This window comes from Phaenicophaeus curvirostris, chromosome 6 (assembly GCF_032191515.1).
Source record: "Phaenicophaeus curvirostris isolate KB17595 chromosome 6, BPBGC_Pcur_1.0, whole genome shotgun sequence".
In the NCBI taxonomy this organism is placed as follows: domain Eukaryota; kingdom Metazoa; phylum Chordata; class Aves; order Cuculiformes; family Cuculidae; genus Phaenicophaeus; species Phaenicophaeus curvirostris.
Genome location: NC_091397.1, coordinates 29,985,870 through 30,003,404, shown reverse-complemented (window position 1 = coordinate 30,003,404; position 17,535 = coordinate 29,985,870). Strand labels below are relative to the sequence as shown.

The window sequence follows — 17,535 nt, the reverse complement described above, 5'->3', positions numbered from 1 at the left end:
TGGGTCCAGCCAAGACCCCAAATCACAGCAATGAAGGCAAGTCTGAGGTGAAGCTAGGAAAACAAATCAATAGGACAGAGTCCAGATTAATAAAGTCCATGGCCAGTAACAGGAGTGGCTGTGACAGAACTAGAAACAGGTACTCCTGTGACGTTGCTTGGGCAGGGAATGAAAATCCAGGCCTGAGATCAAAAATGTATCCTGGCATTCAGCTTATTCAGTCTTACTAAATGATTACACAGTGAAGAGAACTTGAGAGTGCTTGACAATGATAGATTCATCTGTCTTAAGGAGATTTAATCTATTTTTGTACGAAGTCCAGTCTGGGTATCAAATTGTGATCATTTGGACCTGTTCCTTTCCCAGAACAGGTAACAATGTTTTAAATTTTGTCATCTACACTTGTAATTTATTCCATGTTCCGAAAGTAGGGAGGGTGACTCTAAAAACACAAGTAAAATATCACGAAGTCGTAATTGCTTAATCAGAACTTTTGTCTGGATGGTGTAAAGCTATATTTAGTATTTCACCTTTAGTTAATTGATTGATAATGCTATTTTTCTGTTGTTTATTGTTCATCTCCAGGTAACTTCACCTTCAGAGAGGCTGAGCAGCTGTAGTTTTGTTGCCAGGCATCTTCTTTTTAAAAGTCTTGTCTGATTTTGGTGTATTGGCTGACTCTGAAAACATTTTAATGCTTTAATCAATGCATATACTTATCATGCAGTAAATTCCAGTGAGATCCATGAAAGTAATGTTCATATAACTTAGAGGACAATTTGTTTATTTTAACAAATGCGAATTATTTAAAAAATCATTTTATAAAATCTATCTGCAAAGAAAATTTTAGTCACAGATAAAAATAAATATTATCTGGTTAATCTTGACTAAGATCAACTATTCAAAAAATCTGAATGCCTTGCAGATGCCTTGGTTTGATCTTCCAGATCTTCAACTAGGATAACTCTGTTGCAGTCAGAAAAGAAGTATCTTGTCAGCTTTGATGCATTCAGCATATGGCGTTTGGAAGCTCTTACTTTCTCACTCTAGCGTGCACGTAACATTTCCTAAGTTATTGCCACAAAAGAATAAAAACTATGGTCCTTCTGTCTCCAAATTATCAGCAGCATGAAATGCTTATGTAATTTTTATCTCTCAGCCAATGCAAGGATCATCAATACGGTTACTAGGCGCATTTTGGGGTTTTTTTGTATTCCCTTGACTAGTTCAGCATAGCCATGTCAGTTACAATCTGTCAGCCAGCAGTGGGAAAGTTACAACTTAGCACTGTGATCCAACCTGATCAATAAGATGACCTGGGAAAATTTTCTTGAATAGCATTAAGTTTTAAAATTTATTTTGGGCAGTGGCTAATGACATCTCTGCTCATGCTTCAGTGACATATTACTTCTTCCAAGTCAGCATACAGTAGTGATTTTATTACTAAACTGTTAATTAAGTTGATGAAGATGATAATGTCATTGGGAGATATATTGGTGATGGTTCATAATGCTACAATGTATTCATAATTTATATAGAAATTGGGAACATGGGAGCTGGAATAAATCTGTTGAATCTGTGATTCAAGCATCTTGCAGTAACATGTAATCCTTTATGCAGTCATCAGCTATTTACAGTTATTATTCTGTCTGTGTTTATTGGAAGCTGGTCCAGAATTTTTAATTTCCAGTTTAAATGTAATCATATCCAATTTATATCTTTTTGTTCTTCTGCAAATTCTTCTATTACCTTAAACAGTTCTTCTCACTTCCAGCTGTGTGTTCATATGCTGTATTTATGAAGAACAAATCCAAACTTTATCTTGGATTCTCATGACCCTGCCTTATTTTGTTTTGGCCTCTGGTAGGCTAAGCAATCACAACTGGTTTTGCTTTATCTCTTAGGATAAATCTTCTATTGCCTGAATTGTGCATCATATTTTCTTAAACATATGTGACCAGGGCTGTGCATGAACTAAATTCCAGATAAGGAAATTACTTGTCATACACAGCAACCTTATTTCTTTAACTTTGCAGACAGCTCATCTTCTCTTGCAACTGAAGATCCCACATGCCCCCTTCATCTTGAGTTTCAAAGCACTGTGACTGATTTAAACTGTTTGCATGGCCTTGATATTGAACCATTACCTTTAACTGAGATGCTATCACTTGATTCTCTAAAATATTCTAATAGTTCTGTATGCTGTTGCAGTTCCTCATGTGCAATGCTTAGTGTCACTAGAAAATTCTTTTATCGTGGACTTAATCTGATGTGAAATCCATTAGAAAATTAAGAATTATTATTGTACTGATATATATTAGACTGATTATTAAGGATTTATAAAAATTAAATTCCTTGGCCTAATATCCCTCTCACCTGGTTTTGTTTTTTTTCTCTTTAACACTACACCCCTACAGTTCTTGTACCAGTATGAATTTTCACTAGTATAACTAATATTTTGCCTACATTAAACTCTTTCAAAGGCTTTACTGGCATCCAGATGTCTTACTTGATATTGAACAAAAATATAAAATTAGTAATATTATTCCATGGAGATGTGCCACTTCCACCTATCCCAGCTGTGGTGATTTTCAGAGGGACTTGCTAAGCAGAATTTCTATGCAGTCTTTCAGTGGAATCTTGTTTCAGCTGCTGTTGCCAATTTCAGATTCTTGTCGTGTTCCCTATTGACAGTCTAACATACAAGGTCTCCGAAGTACTTCACATCTCCAGGATGGAAACACAGACAAATAGTATCCCACTCTTCTCACTAAAGAGAGACTTTGGGATGGAAGTGCAATTTTCAGTTTTTCTTGCTTTTTCTCCCTAGTACCCTGTGATGCAATAATGATAAGGAAACAACTTATTTAAGACAGGCTTGAAACAGCTATTTTATTGAGATGTTAGCCAGCAAGGATATTATAATTTTATTATTATAAATAATATTATAGCACCATAGTAAAAATTTAGCTTGCAAAGGACCTGTGAAGGTTTTTAGTCAGACCTGTTCAACGTGGATTTAACTACAGGCTAGATCAGATTGCTCAAGTCCCTGTCCAGGCGATTTTTAAAAATCTCTAAGGATGTAGATCCTATTGTCTCTCTGGCAAACCTGTTTAACTCTTCTAAGAATGAAGAATCTTTTTCTCCTCTCCAGGCAGAATTTCTGTTGTTTCAGTATGAGACTGTTGCTTCGTGTTTGGCTGTGCATCTCAGAGGAGCTTGGCTCAGTTTTCTCTATAAACTCCCTTAGGTACTCGAAGACAGCAATCAGATCTCTCATTTCGTTTTCTCTTCTTTTGGCTGGACAATCCCAGTTGCTTCAATGTCGCCCTGTATTACAAGGCATCTGGAGGCCCATTCCTCCAACTTGTCAAGCTCAATCTGAACGACAGGCCTGCCTTTGAGCATATCATGTGCTCCCTGCAATTTCATGTCATATGCAAATTTGATCAGGTTCCTTCTGGACCCTTTTCAAGGTCATTGGTGAAGATGTTAGACAGTGTCAGCCTCAGTGTTTACCTTTAAGAAATGTTATTTAATTAGGCTGCCAGCAAGATGGTAACTGATAGTTAGAGGAGTCCTTTACCTTTTGTTTATCTTAACTTCTCTTCTTATTACTTTTCTTCCTTCTCTTTCTCTCCCTCACTCTCTATATAGACATATACACACATATACATATTCTACGGAATGATGAGTTTCTGTTACACAAAGTCACAGCAAAGGAATTTGCGACAGAATATGGTAACTTTTGTTCTTTTCATTGGCTCTTGCCATATTCACTTGCTTTTTCAGGTTTTTCCTCTAGTCTAAGACAAATCCAGACACACCTCCTGAATGGTATGCTCAGCATTGCAGACTCATCTGCTGTGTTATCATTGCATAGTATTCGGAGTCCCAAGAATAAATATATAGGTTTTTTCAGATGAGTGTACTATAGGACATAAAAAACCTTATGTTTCCTATAGTCTTTTGGACATTGTGTAGCAATCTAAGTGAATCAGCTCTTAGTTCATGGTGAAAATGACATATTCTCATCTCCCTTCTCAGGCTTCCTCCTTCTTTGCCTTATCTTCCATGTACTCTATGCATATTTCAGTACTGTATATTTCAGTTCTGCAATACCTCTTTTTTTAGATCTTTTTTCTTTTCCTCTCTAATTTGTCAGAAATTGGAAAGCAGCTCTGCCACAGGCTGCTCATCAGTTCAGCAGTACAATTTCTTCTGATTATGAAAATAACTCTGAGAGGAGCTCTGGTTCTTTGTTCTGTTACCATGACATCAAAGATTTTTTCTGTATCATTCCTGAATTGTCATTCTTAGTGTCTCTTCTCAGTACTGGGAGAACATCCACATGGTAAATTATCTGACATGGTCCTCCTGTCTATTTTTACTGCGTTGTCATGGAACCAAGAATCACTGACTATCAGAGATTGAACAACAACTAATAACAACTTAGTTCAAAAGCAGGGTGTCCATACAGTTCAAGGGTTTGTATGCCACAGGAGTTGGCTCACAGTTAGTTACAGAATGGTAAAGGTCACTAAGTGGCGATACTATAAGGGTCATAGTAGTGACCCCTTGTAGGGTCATTTAAACCTGTAGGGTTTTGGAAGGAGGATTCTGTAGTGTATTTATTCATTCATTAAAATGAGGGGATTCAGCCTCGAGGATATGGCTGTGCTAGGCATCTGTACTTTGTGTCACAGGCCTGCCTCTTCAAGAGGACTAAAAGTGGCCTCTGGTGGTGTGGGACTTCATTTATACCCTAGTTGGATCAGGGCTTATATGTGGTCATATATGGTCATGATGACATTCACTGGCTGGAGTGATCTCTGAGGCAGCATCAGGGTGGAGTTTGCAACCTGAGTCACATATTTGTAAGTTGTAGAGGAAGGAGAGTGTACTGGTTACAAGATTTGAAATCTACCATGTTTAAATTTTAAGATCTTTTTTAAGAAAGTGTTTAAATTTATTGTAGTAAACCAGTGACACACCGGTGATAGAATCCTCTTGTATTCTTTTCCTCGAAATTACACAAAGTAGGAAAGTTTGACTATAAGTCACAGCGATGTGGCTCCTCAGTGCTTACAGATCCACTGCCTGCTGGCTGTACATGTGACAGATGACACGAAGCAAGTGCCTTGTGTTCTAGTTAGAAGGGTAGTTAACTGAGAAACAGAACCACAGAATCATAGAGCTGTAGAATTGTTTGGTTGGAAAAGGCCTATGAGATCATTGAATCCAGACGTATCTGTCCACTACTAAACCATATCCCTGAGTCTACCCATCTTTTAAATACTTCCAGGAATGGTAACTCACTCAGTACCCTGGACAGCCTGGTCCAATGTCTGATAACCCTTTCAGCAAAGAAATTTTTCCTAATATCTAATCTGAAACCCCCCGGTACAACTTGAGGCCATTCCCTCTCGTCCTATCACCCATCACATGGGACAAGAGACCAACAGCAACCTCACTACAACCTACTTTGAGGTAGTTCATAGAATCATAGAATCATGGAATTGTTAGGGTTGGAAGGGACCTTAAGGATCATCTAGTTCCAACCCCCTGCCATGGGCAGGGACATGTCCCATTAGATCAGGCTGCCCAAGGACCCATCCAGCCTGACCTTAAACACCTCCAAGGATGGGGCATCAACAAGTTCCCTGGGGCAACCTGTTCCAGTGTCTCACCACTCTCATGGTAACAAAATTCTTCCTTATGTCTAGTCCAAATCTGCCCCTCTCCAGTTTATACCCATTGCCCCTCACCCTATCACTACAGGCCTTTGTAAACTGTCCCTCACCAGTTTTCTTGCAGGCCCTCTTCAGGCATTGGAAGGTCACTATAAGGTCTCCTCCTACATAATCTCCTTCACTTCTCTAGGCTGAACAAGCCCAACTCTCTCAGCCTGTCTTCGTATGGGAGGTGCTGCAGCCTTGGGATCATCGTTGTAGCCCTCCTATGGACCCGCTCTAACAGCTCCATATCCTTCTTATGTTGAGGATTCTAGAACTGGACACAGTACTCCAGATGAGGTCTCACAAGAGAGAAATAGAGGGGCAGAATCACTTCCCTCAACCTGCTGGCCATGCTTCTTTTGATGCAGCCCAGGATATGGTTGGCCTTCTGGGCTGCGAGTGCACACTGGCCTTCTGGGCTGCGAGCATACATTGCTGGCTCATGTCGAGCTTTTCTTCGACCAGCACCCCCAAGTCCTTTTCTGCAGGGCAGCTCTCAGTCATGTCACCCCCAATCATGTACTGAAATCAGGCATTGCCCTGATCCAGGTGTAGGACCTTGCACTTGGCCTTGTTGAACCTCATGAGGTTCTCATGGGCCCACTTCTCCAGCTTGTCCAGGTCCCTCTGGATGACATCCTGCCCTTCTGGTGTGGCAACTACACCACTCAACTTGGTCTCATCTGCAAACTTACTGAGGGTGCACTTAATCTTGCTGTCTATGTCTTTGATGAAGATATTTAATAGCACTGGTCCCAGTACAGACCCCTGAGGGACACCACTAGTCACGGATCTCCATCTGGACTTAGAGCTGTTGACCACTACTCTTTGAATATGACCATCCAACCAATTTCTTATCCACTGAGTAGTCCACCCATCAAATCCATATCTTTCCAAATCAGATAGACGGGTGTTGTTGCGGACTGTGTTAAAGGCTTTACAGAAGTCTAGATAGATCACATCTATTGGTTTACCTGTGTCCACTAGTGTGGTTACCCCATCATAGTTGGAGAGAGTGATAAGGTCTCCCCTCAGCCTCCTCTTCTCCAGGCTAAACCACTCCAGTTCCCTCAACCATTCCTCAAAAAACTTGTTCTCCAGCCCCTTCACCAGCTTTGTTGCCCATCTCTGGACATGGTCCAGCACCAAAATGTCCTTCTTGTACTGAGGGACCCAAAACTGAACACAGGATTTGAGGTACCACCTCACCAATGCTGAGTATGGGGTACAATAACTTCCCCAGTCCTGCTGGCCTCAGTGTTTCTGATACAGGCCAAGATGCCTAATGGAATCTTGGCCACCTGGCTTATATCAAGCCGGCTGTTGACCAACACCCCCAGGTCCTTCTCCACCAGGCAGCTTTTCAGTCATTCCTCTCCAGGCCTGTGGCAGTGCATGAGGTTTTTGTGGCCCAACACTTGGCTTTATTGAATCTCATACCACTGGTCGCAGACCACCAGTCCAGCCCGTCCAGATCCCTCTGAAGAGCCTCCCTACCCTTAAGGAGATTGATGAAGCTGGTGAAGGGGCTGGAGAACAAGTCTTATGAGGAGTGGCTGAGGGAGCTGGGGTTGTTTAGCCTGGAGAAGAGGAGGCTGAGGGGAGACCTCACTGTTCTCTACAACTACTTGAAAGGAGGTTATAGAGAGGAGGGTGCTGGCCTTTCCTCCCAAGTTACAGGGAACAGGACAAGGGGGAATGGCCTCAAGCTGCACTAGGGGAGGTTCAGGCTGGACAACAGGCTGAACAGAACTGGCCCCAACACTGAACCCTGCGGAACACCATCTGTGACCAGCCGCCAACTGGATTTACCTCCATTTACCACCACTCTCTGGGCCTGGCCATCCAGCCAGTATTTTACCAATCAGAAGGTGCGTCTGTCCAGGCCAATGGCAGCCAGTCTCTCAAGCACAATACTCTGAGAAACAGTGTCAAAGGCTTTACTAAAGTCCAGGTACACTGCATCCACAGCCCTTCCCTCATCCATTAAGTGGGTCACCTTGTCATAAAAGGAGATCAGGTTAGTCAGGCAGGACCTGCCTTTCATAAACCCATGCTGACTGGACCTGATCAGCTGGTTGTCCTGCGTGTGCTATGTGATAGCACTCAAGATGATCTGCTCTATGATCTTCCTTTGCACTGAGGTCAGACTGACAGACTTATAGTTCTCCGTATCCTCCGTCCAGCCCTTCTTGTAAATGGGTGTAACATTTGCCAACCAAATGGAGGTTCCATTCAAGTGGAACCTCCCCATTCAGCCAGGGCTGCTGGTAGATGATGGAAAGAGTTTGGTGAGCACCTCCACTAGCTCCTTCAATACCCTTGAGTGGATCCCATTCAGCCCACTGCAATATACATAGAGACTTTTTTCTTTTTAAGAAGGCAAAAAACCCAGGTGCCTCAGCAGGGACACAGGAGGGGTAGATAAACCTACGTGACAGGGAGTCCTTGAGGTCCTCCTTGAAAGCTGATAATTCAGGGTGCTATAAGGGAAAGATGTACATGAAGTGCACTCCCTTTCCTGGTGCCACGTCAATGTGTCGGTCAAGAATATTGGCATAGTAGCATTTTTTGCCTCCTTCTTCTCACAGATGTCTACAGGATACCTGTATTTATCTGGGAGCATTGAGGGGTGGGGAGTAGGGACTTAGGTAGAGGTACAGTCTTAGTATCTGGCAAGACAGAGCTGTAATTGCATAGGAGTATTGGGCTGAGGCTGAGCCGTGATCCCTCATACAGCATAAAACCAGAAACATGGGAGTCCAGACAAACCTACACAGGGTGCTGAAACAGGGAAGACAGTTGGGAGAAGATCTCAGGACAGACTTTTCCCCTGAGGAACTGAACATTCCTTTCCTGCAGGGAAATTAAAAAAGGCTGTGCTTCTATAACACAGCAGACTGGACATAAAGTGTAGGGCTTCAGCAGCAGGTTGTAGAAGTAACATGTGCAGGAGAAGATCATGTGTTGCCCCATGCCAGTCACAATCAATACCAGAGAACTCTAAAATCAGTGTAAAAACACATTACACCCCAAACTTCAGAGGAGTACATGGCACCCCAGCTCACACATTTAAGAGAAAGCATCAGGCATTTAGGGAGGAAAAAACACAGAGAAGAAGCAGAGAAGACAAGGAAGGAGAAATGGAGAAAACACAGAGAAGGAGACATTATTGGGGACATAGCTGGAGATGCACACCTGAAAAGAGGTGCTCTGTACCTGTGGAGGTACACCCCAAAGCAAATTGCAGCCCATGGGTGAACCATTCCAGAGCAGAGGAAGATGAATAAGAAGCAAGGAGCATCAGAAGGAAACTACCACACAAATTACTTTCCCTTGCACTTTTCTGTACTTTTTCCTAATCCTTTATACTCTTTTTGAGATTGAAGACCCAGATGGGTGTACAACATTTATCTGTTTATGCATTTCATGTTTTCTCTGTTTTATACTTTACTCCTCTCTTAACAATATTTAATTTATTTTCTTTCTTTCACACTACTGGGTCAGATAAGAAATTTTCATACAACTGCCTATTATATGTTGGTAGCAAAAAAGAGCGTGAATACTGAAGTCATAGTGCTGTGGTATTCATGTAAAGCACTGTTAAAAAAATGTAGTAGTTCTATGTGAATGTTATGGTCACATCTCCACAGTAGCAACAGAGAAGTCCATAGGAACCAGGGGACTATTTCAAGTTTCTTGACAGAAGTAGGAAAACTATGCATCACCTCTGAAAGGTTGCCAGTGCCACATACCTTTATTTACAACCTCAGATGGTCACAATGTTCACATACAGCAAAGCATTTCAAACATACTCAAAATCCATGGCAAAAGATGTACTATCTTCATAAGGCTGTTGCCGTACCAGTTTGCATGCTTCCTTTGCAGCAGAGGCAGGAGTCTGGGGTGCATTTCAACAGCTAGTGTTTCCGCAGTAAGCCCACTTGTTCTTTGATCTCAGAATTTCACCAAGAGGTTGTGGAGGGCAGAATGGAGACTGTGCAGCTATTCTCCAGAGGGGCCATTCTTGAGAGCTGCAGGTGCTACAGAACTGTGAACTTCCTCTTCAATGTCTGAAAAGACCAGCAGCTCTGTAGGGACTCCGGAGCTACATTGCAGCAGTAAAAGCATAAAACTGATTTGTAGATATACTGTAACCATGACAGTGGAAACCTCTGCAGGGAAGCATGAATCACCCAATGGTTGAAAACTAAAGCTGAAACCCGCAGTACGACAAATCATTAAGTACTTGAAAAATGAGCGTAAGATTTGTCTTCAGCACCGGCTGTAGTATGGGAACAATTGTGTGGGGCTTTCTAACAGAAGCTTAAGTTACAGCACTTCTTTGGGATAAGTGTGCAGGTCTGCCAGCTCCCCAGAGCAGCACATACAGGATGCAACAGATAGACTGATGACACATCCCTACTTTCTACCCTGTGACTAAGAGAAAGCACCTCTTTTATGCACTGAGACAGTGGACGAGCTGTCCTGTGCCCACCGTCCTGGTACTGAAAATGCTGGCACATAAAACTTTCCAAGAATTGTTTTAGAGTTTTAGAAAGCAAGCACCCTTTATCATGCCCAGGCAACATGCTGAAGTGATCCCCATCAGTCACGTGCAAGGAGACAAAGGCTGGTTACAGAATATATTTCCCACTTACATGCATACGTATAATTTTCCCCAGAAATCTTATGCATATTCTATTACTCTCCAAGGTCTAATTTTAATGTTATGAAAATTTACAGCAGTAAAATCTCTTGCTAATTTGGAGCTGGCCCCAGCTTTCTGCTTGACCTTAGCTTTCAAGATATGTAGAAACTCTGAACAGAGGGGATTACAGAAGAAGAGACACCTGTTCACCACAGATCACACTGAATGTGAGAGATTGTCAATGTCCGGGAAAACACCGTCTAAAAGAAAACATGCTCTCAGAAGGGCTTTCTCTCCAACTTCCAAAAAACCACAACTGCTCAGACGAAACTTAGCTGTACTTTATCTTAAATCAAAATATTCCACTTTTTGTAATAGTAACTACTTCTTGCGTCACTCCAGCTCCCGCCTGCCTGGACAGGCTCTGGGATGCAGCCAGTACAAGGAGCCCCTCACGGGGACCGACCTTAGCGGGCAAGCCGATAGCCAAGCAAAAGACAATTTATTATTAGCGTTAGCGCTAGCGTTCCTCAGCCGCTTTCCTTTCTTCCTCCTTTGCAGAATCAGACAAGACGCAGCCTCTCGCACTCATCCCGCCGCCGGCGGGGCCGCCCCCGAATACGCGCCCAGCGAGCGCTCCCGCCCCCCGGCCTCGCCCTTCGGAGCTCCAGTGCGGCTGCGCGCGCCGGAGGGGTGGGGGCCGTAGGCGAGAGCTGCGCGCGTGCGCGGCCGGCGGGAAGCCGGGCCCGGGGCTCGAGCGGTTGTGGGGGGCGCTGGCATGGCGGAGGCGCGGCCTGGCGCGGGTGAGTGCGCGCGCTGCGCGTGGTGGTGGGGCAGCGGCTGTGGGGGTTGATAACGCGCTAAAGGGAGGGGCGGCGCTGCCCGGCGAGGGCCGCGCCGGGGCGGCTGACGGTCCTGCGCTGCGGCACCACCTGTTGCCCCCGCCCAGCGACTTCGCGGCTCTCGAAATACCAGGAGCGCTCGTCGCCGCAGAGCCCCGGAGAGAAATCCTGCCTGAGGAAGAGCTCGCTTGCTGCCAGCGGGTGACAAGTGAACGGCAACTCTAGGAAAAGACACCTGGAACGGGTTGGTTTCGGGAACGCTCTCCGGCCGCCGTGCCCGTGCGCCCCGGCAGAGGTCCGGGAGCGGCAGCGCGGGGCGTGCGGGGGCGCTGGCTGCAGGAGGTGCCACCTGCTCGGAGAGCGGCTGGGGACCCTGTCTGGAGTGGGATCGAACTCCAGAAGGGAAATAAAATATTTCTTTTCGCTTGTTTGACTTTCACTGTTGGCTCTTGAGATGCGGTTTCAGATTAATTTTCATTTTACTGGGTGTGGCTGCTCAGGAGGAGAGCGAACAGCCTTTCAAGGCCATACTCCAGCTTCATGTATCCTGATTTACCATGTATTATGGGCCTTAACGATGGAAGAAGCATTATGTAATTGTGTCTTGAGTGTATCTTGTGCAAATGACACTGTTACCCAGAGTAATTATCTGGATTTTTTTTTGCAGTTTGGGTAGACTTGCAGGTAATTGATATCAGTTTGGGATGACTTGAGCTCACTAACTTCGTTGTTTATAGAGTTGTTAGATTTCCCATTTTTTGGTGGGATGAAAATAGGTTTACGTTTGCGTTGTGCAAGATAGAATAGCCTGGTACACGGTTCAGAGGGCAGAGACTAATTTCAGTAAACAGAAGCTAGTGCAGGCAAATGTCTGCTTGTTGGTCTTCCATGCTGTCAGGCTGCAAGTCTGCTCTGGTCCTGAAACCTTTTGTACAGTGTATGTGTATTGGAATAAGTGATCTTCAATAGGTATACTGAGCTAAAAGCAGCTTTACTTAAAAGCAGTAGTTTCGTCTGGATAGTACACGATTTCTATGTTTGGTTTATAGTACTGAAGCTAACAGATATTGTCGTGTGGCATTAAGTGCTGGAGCTCATTTCTTATGTCACCAAGAACCATCTCACAGGTTAAGTTCAAACTGTGCTTGTGCAATTTTAGCACGGGAACTGGCTTTTGCCCTGTGTCTTCATAGACGGAGTGCATGCATGATAGTGAGCACTTCAATATGAGAGATATCTCTGCTTGATGGGTAGATTGGGGAAGCAGTTGAGGTCGAAGAGTGACAGATATGCAGCCCATCCAGGATGTTTTGCCAGTAGTGAATGATTATTGAGACCCAGGGAACAAGTATAAGAGACAAAGGGGCAGAATATAGGAAACAAGGCACACATTGAAATGCATTTCTAGTTTCCAGCCCTGTGCACCTAAGAAGGGACAGGTGGTATTTGTATTTAATAACCATTAATGGATTTTTTTTCTATCAGTTGTTGTTATTGCTGTTGAATGTAATTTTGGTTTTTTGCCTTCACAGTGACATGGTACAATGCGTCATTAAAGTGCAGATATTGGGGAGTTGCTATAAAGCATTGAGTAGGTTGCTGCAAGAGTGAACATGAAAATGAAAACTTATAATACGTTTATTCTCCTTATGCAAAATCCATTCTGTAGTAGGTGCTTCTTTCAGGATGATGAAGCTGCTTATAGTAAAGTTGTATTTCTTTCCCTACTTTTATAGTTCTTCTCTGCCATCTTGAAACGGGCTGTTTAAAACTTCATGTTCTGCTCAAATTGTGGATGCTCAGAGTTTGGGCAGTAGCATAAAAAGACAAGAACGTAAAACTGCACCAATATATGTGAAGGGCTAACTAGCTGGAAAAGAGCTCTGCTGACAGGGACGTTGGGATCCTTGGTTTTCTCCAAGCAGACCATGAGTCAGCAAAGGCACCCTCTCTGCAAGGAAGACCAGCAGTGTCCTTGTTTACATTAAGAAGAGCACTGTCAGTTTGTCAAGGGAAGTGCACAGTTTTTTTTTTGCTCAGCACTGATGAGGCCTCACCTGGAGTACTGTGTCCAGTTCTAGACTCCCCTGTACAAGAGAGACATGGACATACTGGAGTGAGTCCAGCAGAGGGCCATGGAGGTGATGAGGGATTGGAACATCATTCCTGGGTTTATTTGTGGTACAGTGTAGCACAGGTACTGTTACGATCTTATGCTTTGTGTTCATCTGACTGGAACGTTTCTTGTTTGGATATATGCAGTGCTGACACAAATAGTGTTTTGTGTATGCACTCTGTGCCATCTTTTGTCTTTAGGTGAAGGATAGGTTATTTGTATTGCTTTAAAAATGAAGATGATTGGCCTTTGGCTTCTATTGGGAGCCAGTACCTAAACAGAACATAGGGTCATAGAATATCCTGAGTTGGGATGGACTCATGTGGGTCATTGAGTCCAACTCCTGACTCCACTCAGGGCAATCTAAATGTTAAACCATGTGTCTAAGGGCATCCATACACTTCAACAATGAAAGGCCGAGGCCGTGACCACTTCCCTGGGAAGCTTTTTTGAGTGCTTGACCACTCTCTCATTGAACAACTTTTTCCTACTACTACCCAATTTGAACTTCCCTTGACATAGCTTTAAGCCATTCACTTGCATCCTTTCACTGGCCGCCAGGTAGAAGAGACCAGCACACGATCCACTCACCCTCATGAGGAAGGTGTAGACAGCAATGAGGTTACTCCTCAGCCTCCACTTCTCCAATCTGAACTCGGCTGCTCCTTATCCTGTCCTCTAGTCCTTTCACCATCTTTCCTGCCCTCCTGTGAGCACATTCTGATATTTTTATATCCTCCTTGTATTGTGGAGCCCAAAACTGCTCATAATACTCAAGGGGACACATTTTTCGTTGAATTCGTGGTTATCTCCTTATGAAGTGGTCAGTTAAACACAGAAGTGCTTGTCTGGTTAGAAAGACTGACATTAATCAGTGTTGGTTTCTTAATTCTTGGTTTTTGTTAATCTGAAGCTTCAGAAGGCAAATTGGAGTTCTACCTATCTAGGATATGGAGCTGAATTCAGTTACGAATGAAAAAGTACTGCCTCTGATGCCTAAAGGTCTACCTTGTGGACTCTCCCCATTATATTTTTTATGGCTAGACTTCTTCAGTATATTTTTTTTCTTACAGTTATTCTTAATTATCAGCTTCATATAGTCTCTACATTGTGTATTGGCACTTCAAAATTTCATTGAATTTAGCTTGTTGAAGCAGTACTAAGAAATAACAGGCATGTTTTAAGAGGCATCTTCTAATGCCATTATTGATATTATCATTAAAAAAGTACCCAAGTTATTAAGGTTGCCTGTACTGGTCCCCAGAAGAAGCTCTGTTTTTGAAGCAGAGCTTGTACTTTCTAAAATGAGACGTACTCACTAATTTGCTTCATCTTTTTATCAAGTAATTTTCTGAAGGATAGTTCACACAGACTATGTGGCTTTGTCAGAGCATTCTGGTTTTGTCCACAGTTAATGCTGTGTAGTGTAGTGTTATGACAGAACAGGCGTGAAACCATGTGTGCTTCGTATGTTTGGTTTTAATTCACATTCAGGCTCTTACAAATGTTAAAATCTGCAATGTAGAGGTTGTTCGTGATTTTCGTTGTTTATTTTATAGAAATACAGGCTGGAATCTAGTTTTGGAGGTTCTTTCTTTCTTTTGATTTTTTGTGTACGCACATCTAAACATGTCAGGAAATTTGAGCCAGTGTTAGCTACTGATCATTATGCTTGTGCGCGTATTCTGCTGTGTCTTATGTTGGCAGACAAACAATTTTCAGTAGAATTTACTACTTATTTGGATTTTTTTAATGATGTAAAATGATGACAGTAAGATAAGGAATCCTCTTCATGGATGATATGAAAGGACTTGATGAATTACTCATATTTTGGAGATGCTTTAATACCAAAATCCTATTTGCCCATCTGTTTCTTCAGACTTAATAATTGATTTGTGAAGTATTTTCAGAAATATCACTTCCGCAGCTACATTTCCAGTCTCGGTTATGCCTCTTGGAGGCCATGCTCAAGAGTCGATTTGACTACGTTTTGGAAAACCAACATTTTAAAGCCATGTCTAGCGTGTTTTTTATGTCAGTATAAGATAGTATATTTTACTGATCTACAAAACATACTTACTCAAGCTTACTTACTGGATTAATTTGAAAGCCCTCTGCAGTAATGGGCTTCTTTCATGCATACACTTTGCATACAATATCTCATAACCAGAGAAACAATGGTCTTTATACAATACACGTTTTGGAGGCAAACTCCAAAAACGTGTATTTTCAAAAACCATGGTTTTGTATTAAACATTAAGAAGCCTTGTTAAGAAACCTTGTTATATCTGTTTATCAGTCTTTAAATTTTAACATACTTAAATCTTAAACCAAGTAATAAAATGGGTTGTTTCAAATAAGATTTGTATGTAATGATAGGACTGCATTCTGTCTTCAAATCAAGATATTTTAAACTAATCTAAGTAATCTGTATGGAATGACTACTGTTTGCATTGTAATGTAAAAGGACTGCAATTTATATTTGTAGTCCTTTATTAGTGACAGAAAAGCAACTGGCAAGGTGTTGGAAAAACTGAAAGTAAGAATAGTTGTAGAAAGTGAAAAGGACAGCTTTATATTTTCAGTTCTTTACACACGGTACATGTGCTGAGATGACAAAAATAGAATGTTTCCAGGGAAGCTGCTTGCAGTCCAAAATTTTTCAGATGTATAAGTCCAATATTTTGTACCTACTAGGGTCTGCAGTCCTAATGACTATGAATAGCATAGTTCAGTTAGAAGGGACCAAAATTGATCACTGAGCCCAACTGCCTGACAACTTCAGGGCTGGCCAAAGGTTCAAGCATGTTATTTAGGCACGTTCCAAGTGCCTCTTAAACACTGACAGGTTTGGAGTGTTGACTACCCCTCAAGAAAGCCTATTCCAGGGTCTGACTCTCGGTAAAAAATACTTCCTAATGCCAAGTCTGAACCTCCCTGATGCAGCTTTGAGCCGTTCCTATACATCCTAGCACTGAATCCTAGTGTGAAGAGATCAGCATCTTCCTCTTTGCTTCCCTTGCCCTTGAGTGAAGATTGATTCTTAACTCAGTTAGCTTTCTTGAAAGACCTTTATCTGGTGTTCTGATTCTGTTATCTCAAAATCCAGTTAGTATTACAGCTTAAAAACCCCAAGCACTTTGCCATTTACATCTGGTGTAACAATACTAATAAATAATCTAGCATAGCACATAATAATGCAATATACTCTTATTTTAATAATGTATACTATATGATATTAATATCTTTTACTCTGTTAAACAGAAATAATATAGTATGTAATATATAATTATATATATTGTCTTTTAAATGACAGAAGACTAAAATGATTTTTACAGAGACTCTTTAAAACAAGTTATCTGGCTAAGAACACCCTTAAATGCAATTTTAAATTCCTAAATTTTAGTAAGCTTACAGCGTTGCTTTCACAAAGTTATATGTTCACTTTGGCCACCAAATCCCTCATAGTAGTTATGGCCATTCCTAGAAGTTTAAAAAAAACCCTTCCAATTGAAAGTAAGTGAAATTGACTGAAAATGCCTATCTTAATGCTTTGCAGTGTTCTGGTTTGTTCATCCTTTCAAAATGTTAATTTCCATGATATTTATTAAAAAGTTAGAATGATAGTTGAAAGACTTGGATAGAATTAGCCTTTTAGAGCGTCTTTTACATTCATAGCCCCAGTCACTGATTCTTCTTTGAACTGTCTTTAACCACGAATAAACTGCACCTGCCCTACTGTCAGAGGTAACCTACCTAATCTGTAAAATGAGCACCTGAGACTTTTTAGAAGCCTGTTCTCTTTTTACACTACTGTGTAAGCCTTAACAAATGTGCCACAGCCCATTAAACTGTCCCTAATATTCACCTGATAACTTCTGTAGTAGGTAGACCCCACTTGCAAAATGTAATATGAAATGGAGCAAGACACGATTTCTTATGTGCATCTCTTCCTTTTATCTAAAGACAGTAAATTGCAGAAGACATCTCAAGTAGAAGCATGGTTAATGCTGATGGCCTCATAATGACAATTTTGCAAAGCTGCCCTGAGTAGAGTTCCTCTTCCATTTAATATGTAGAATCATTGAATAGTTTTGGTTGGAAGGGACATTAAAGATCATCTAGTTCCAGTCCCCCTGCCATGGGCAGGGACATGTCCCATTAGATCAGGCTGCCCAAGGACCC

At 42.1% G+C, this 17,535-nt stretch overlaps 1 protein-coding gene across 5 annotated transcripts in view; it reads left to right on the top strand.

The window, feature by feature from the left end:
- The first annotated feature begins 11,108 nt into the window (after positions 1-11,108).
- Positions 11,109-17,535, top strand: part of NFX1 (nuclear transcription factor, X-box binding 1) — a 62,014-nt gene continuing 55,587 nt past the window's right edge. For all 5 annotated transcript variants that reach the window (XR_011337650.1, XR_011337651.1, XM_069859706.1 and 2 more), the window contains exon 1: positions 11,109-11,195. Coding sequence is in view for 3 of the 5 variants with exons in the window: in XM_069859706.1 (XP_069715807.1) it covers positions 11,171-11,195 (25 nt within the window). In the remaining 2 variants the exon portion in view is untranslated. The remainder of the gene's footprint in view (positions 11,196-17,535) is intronic.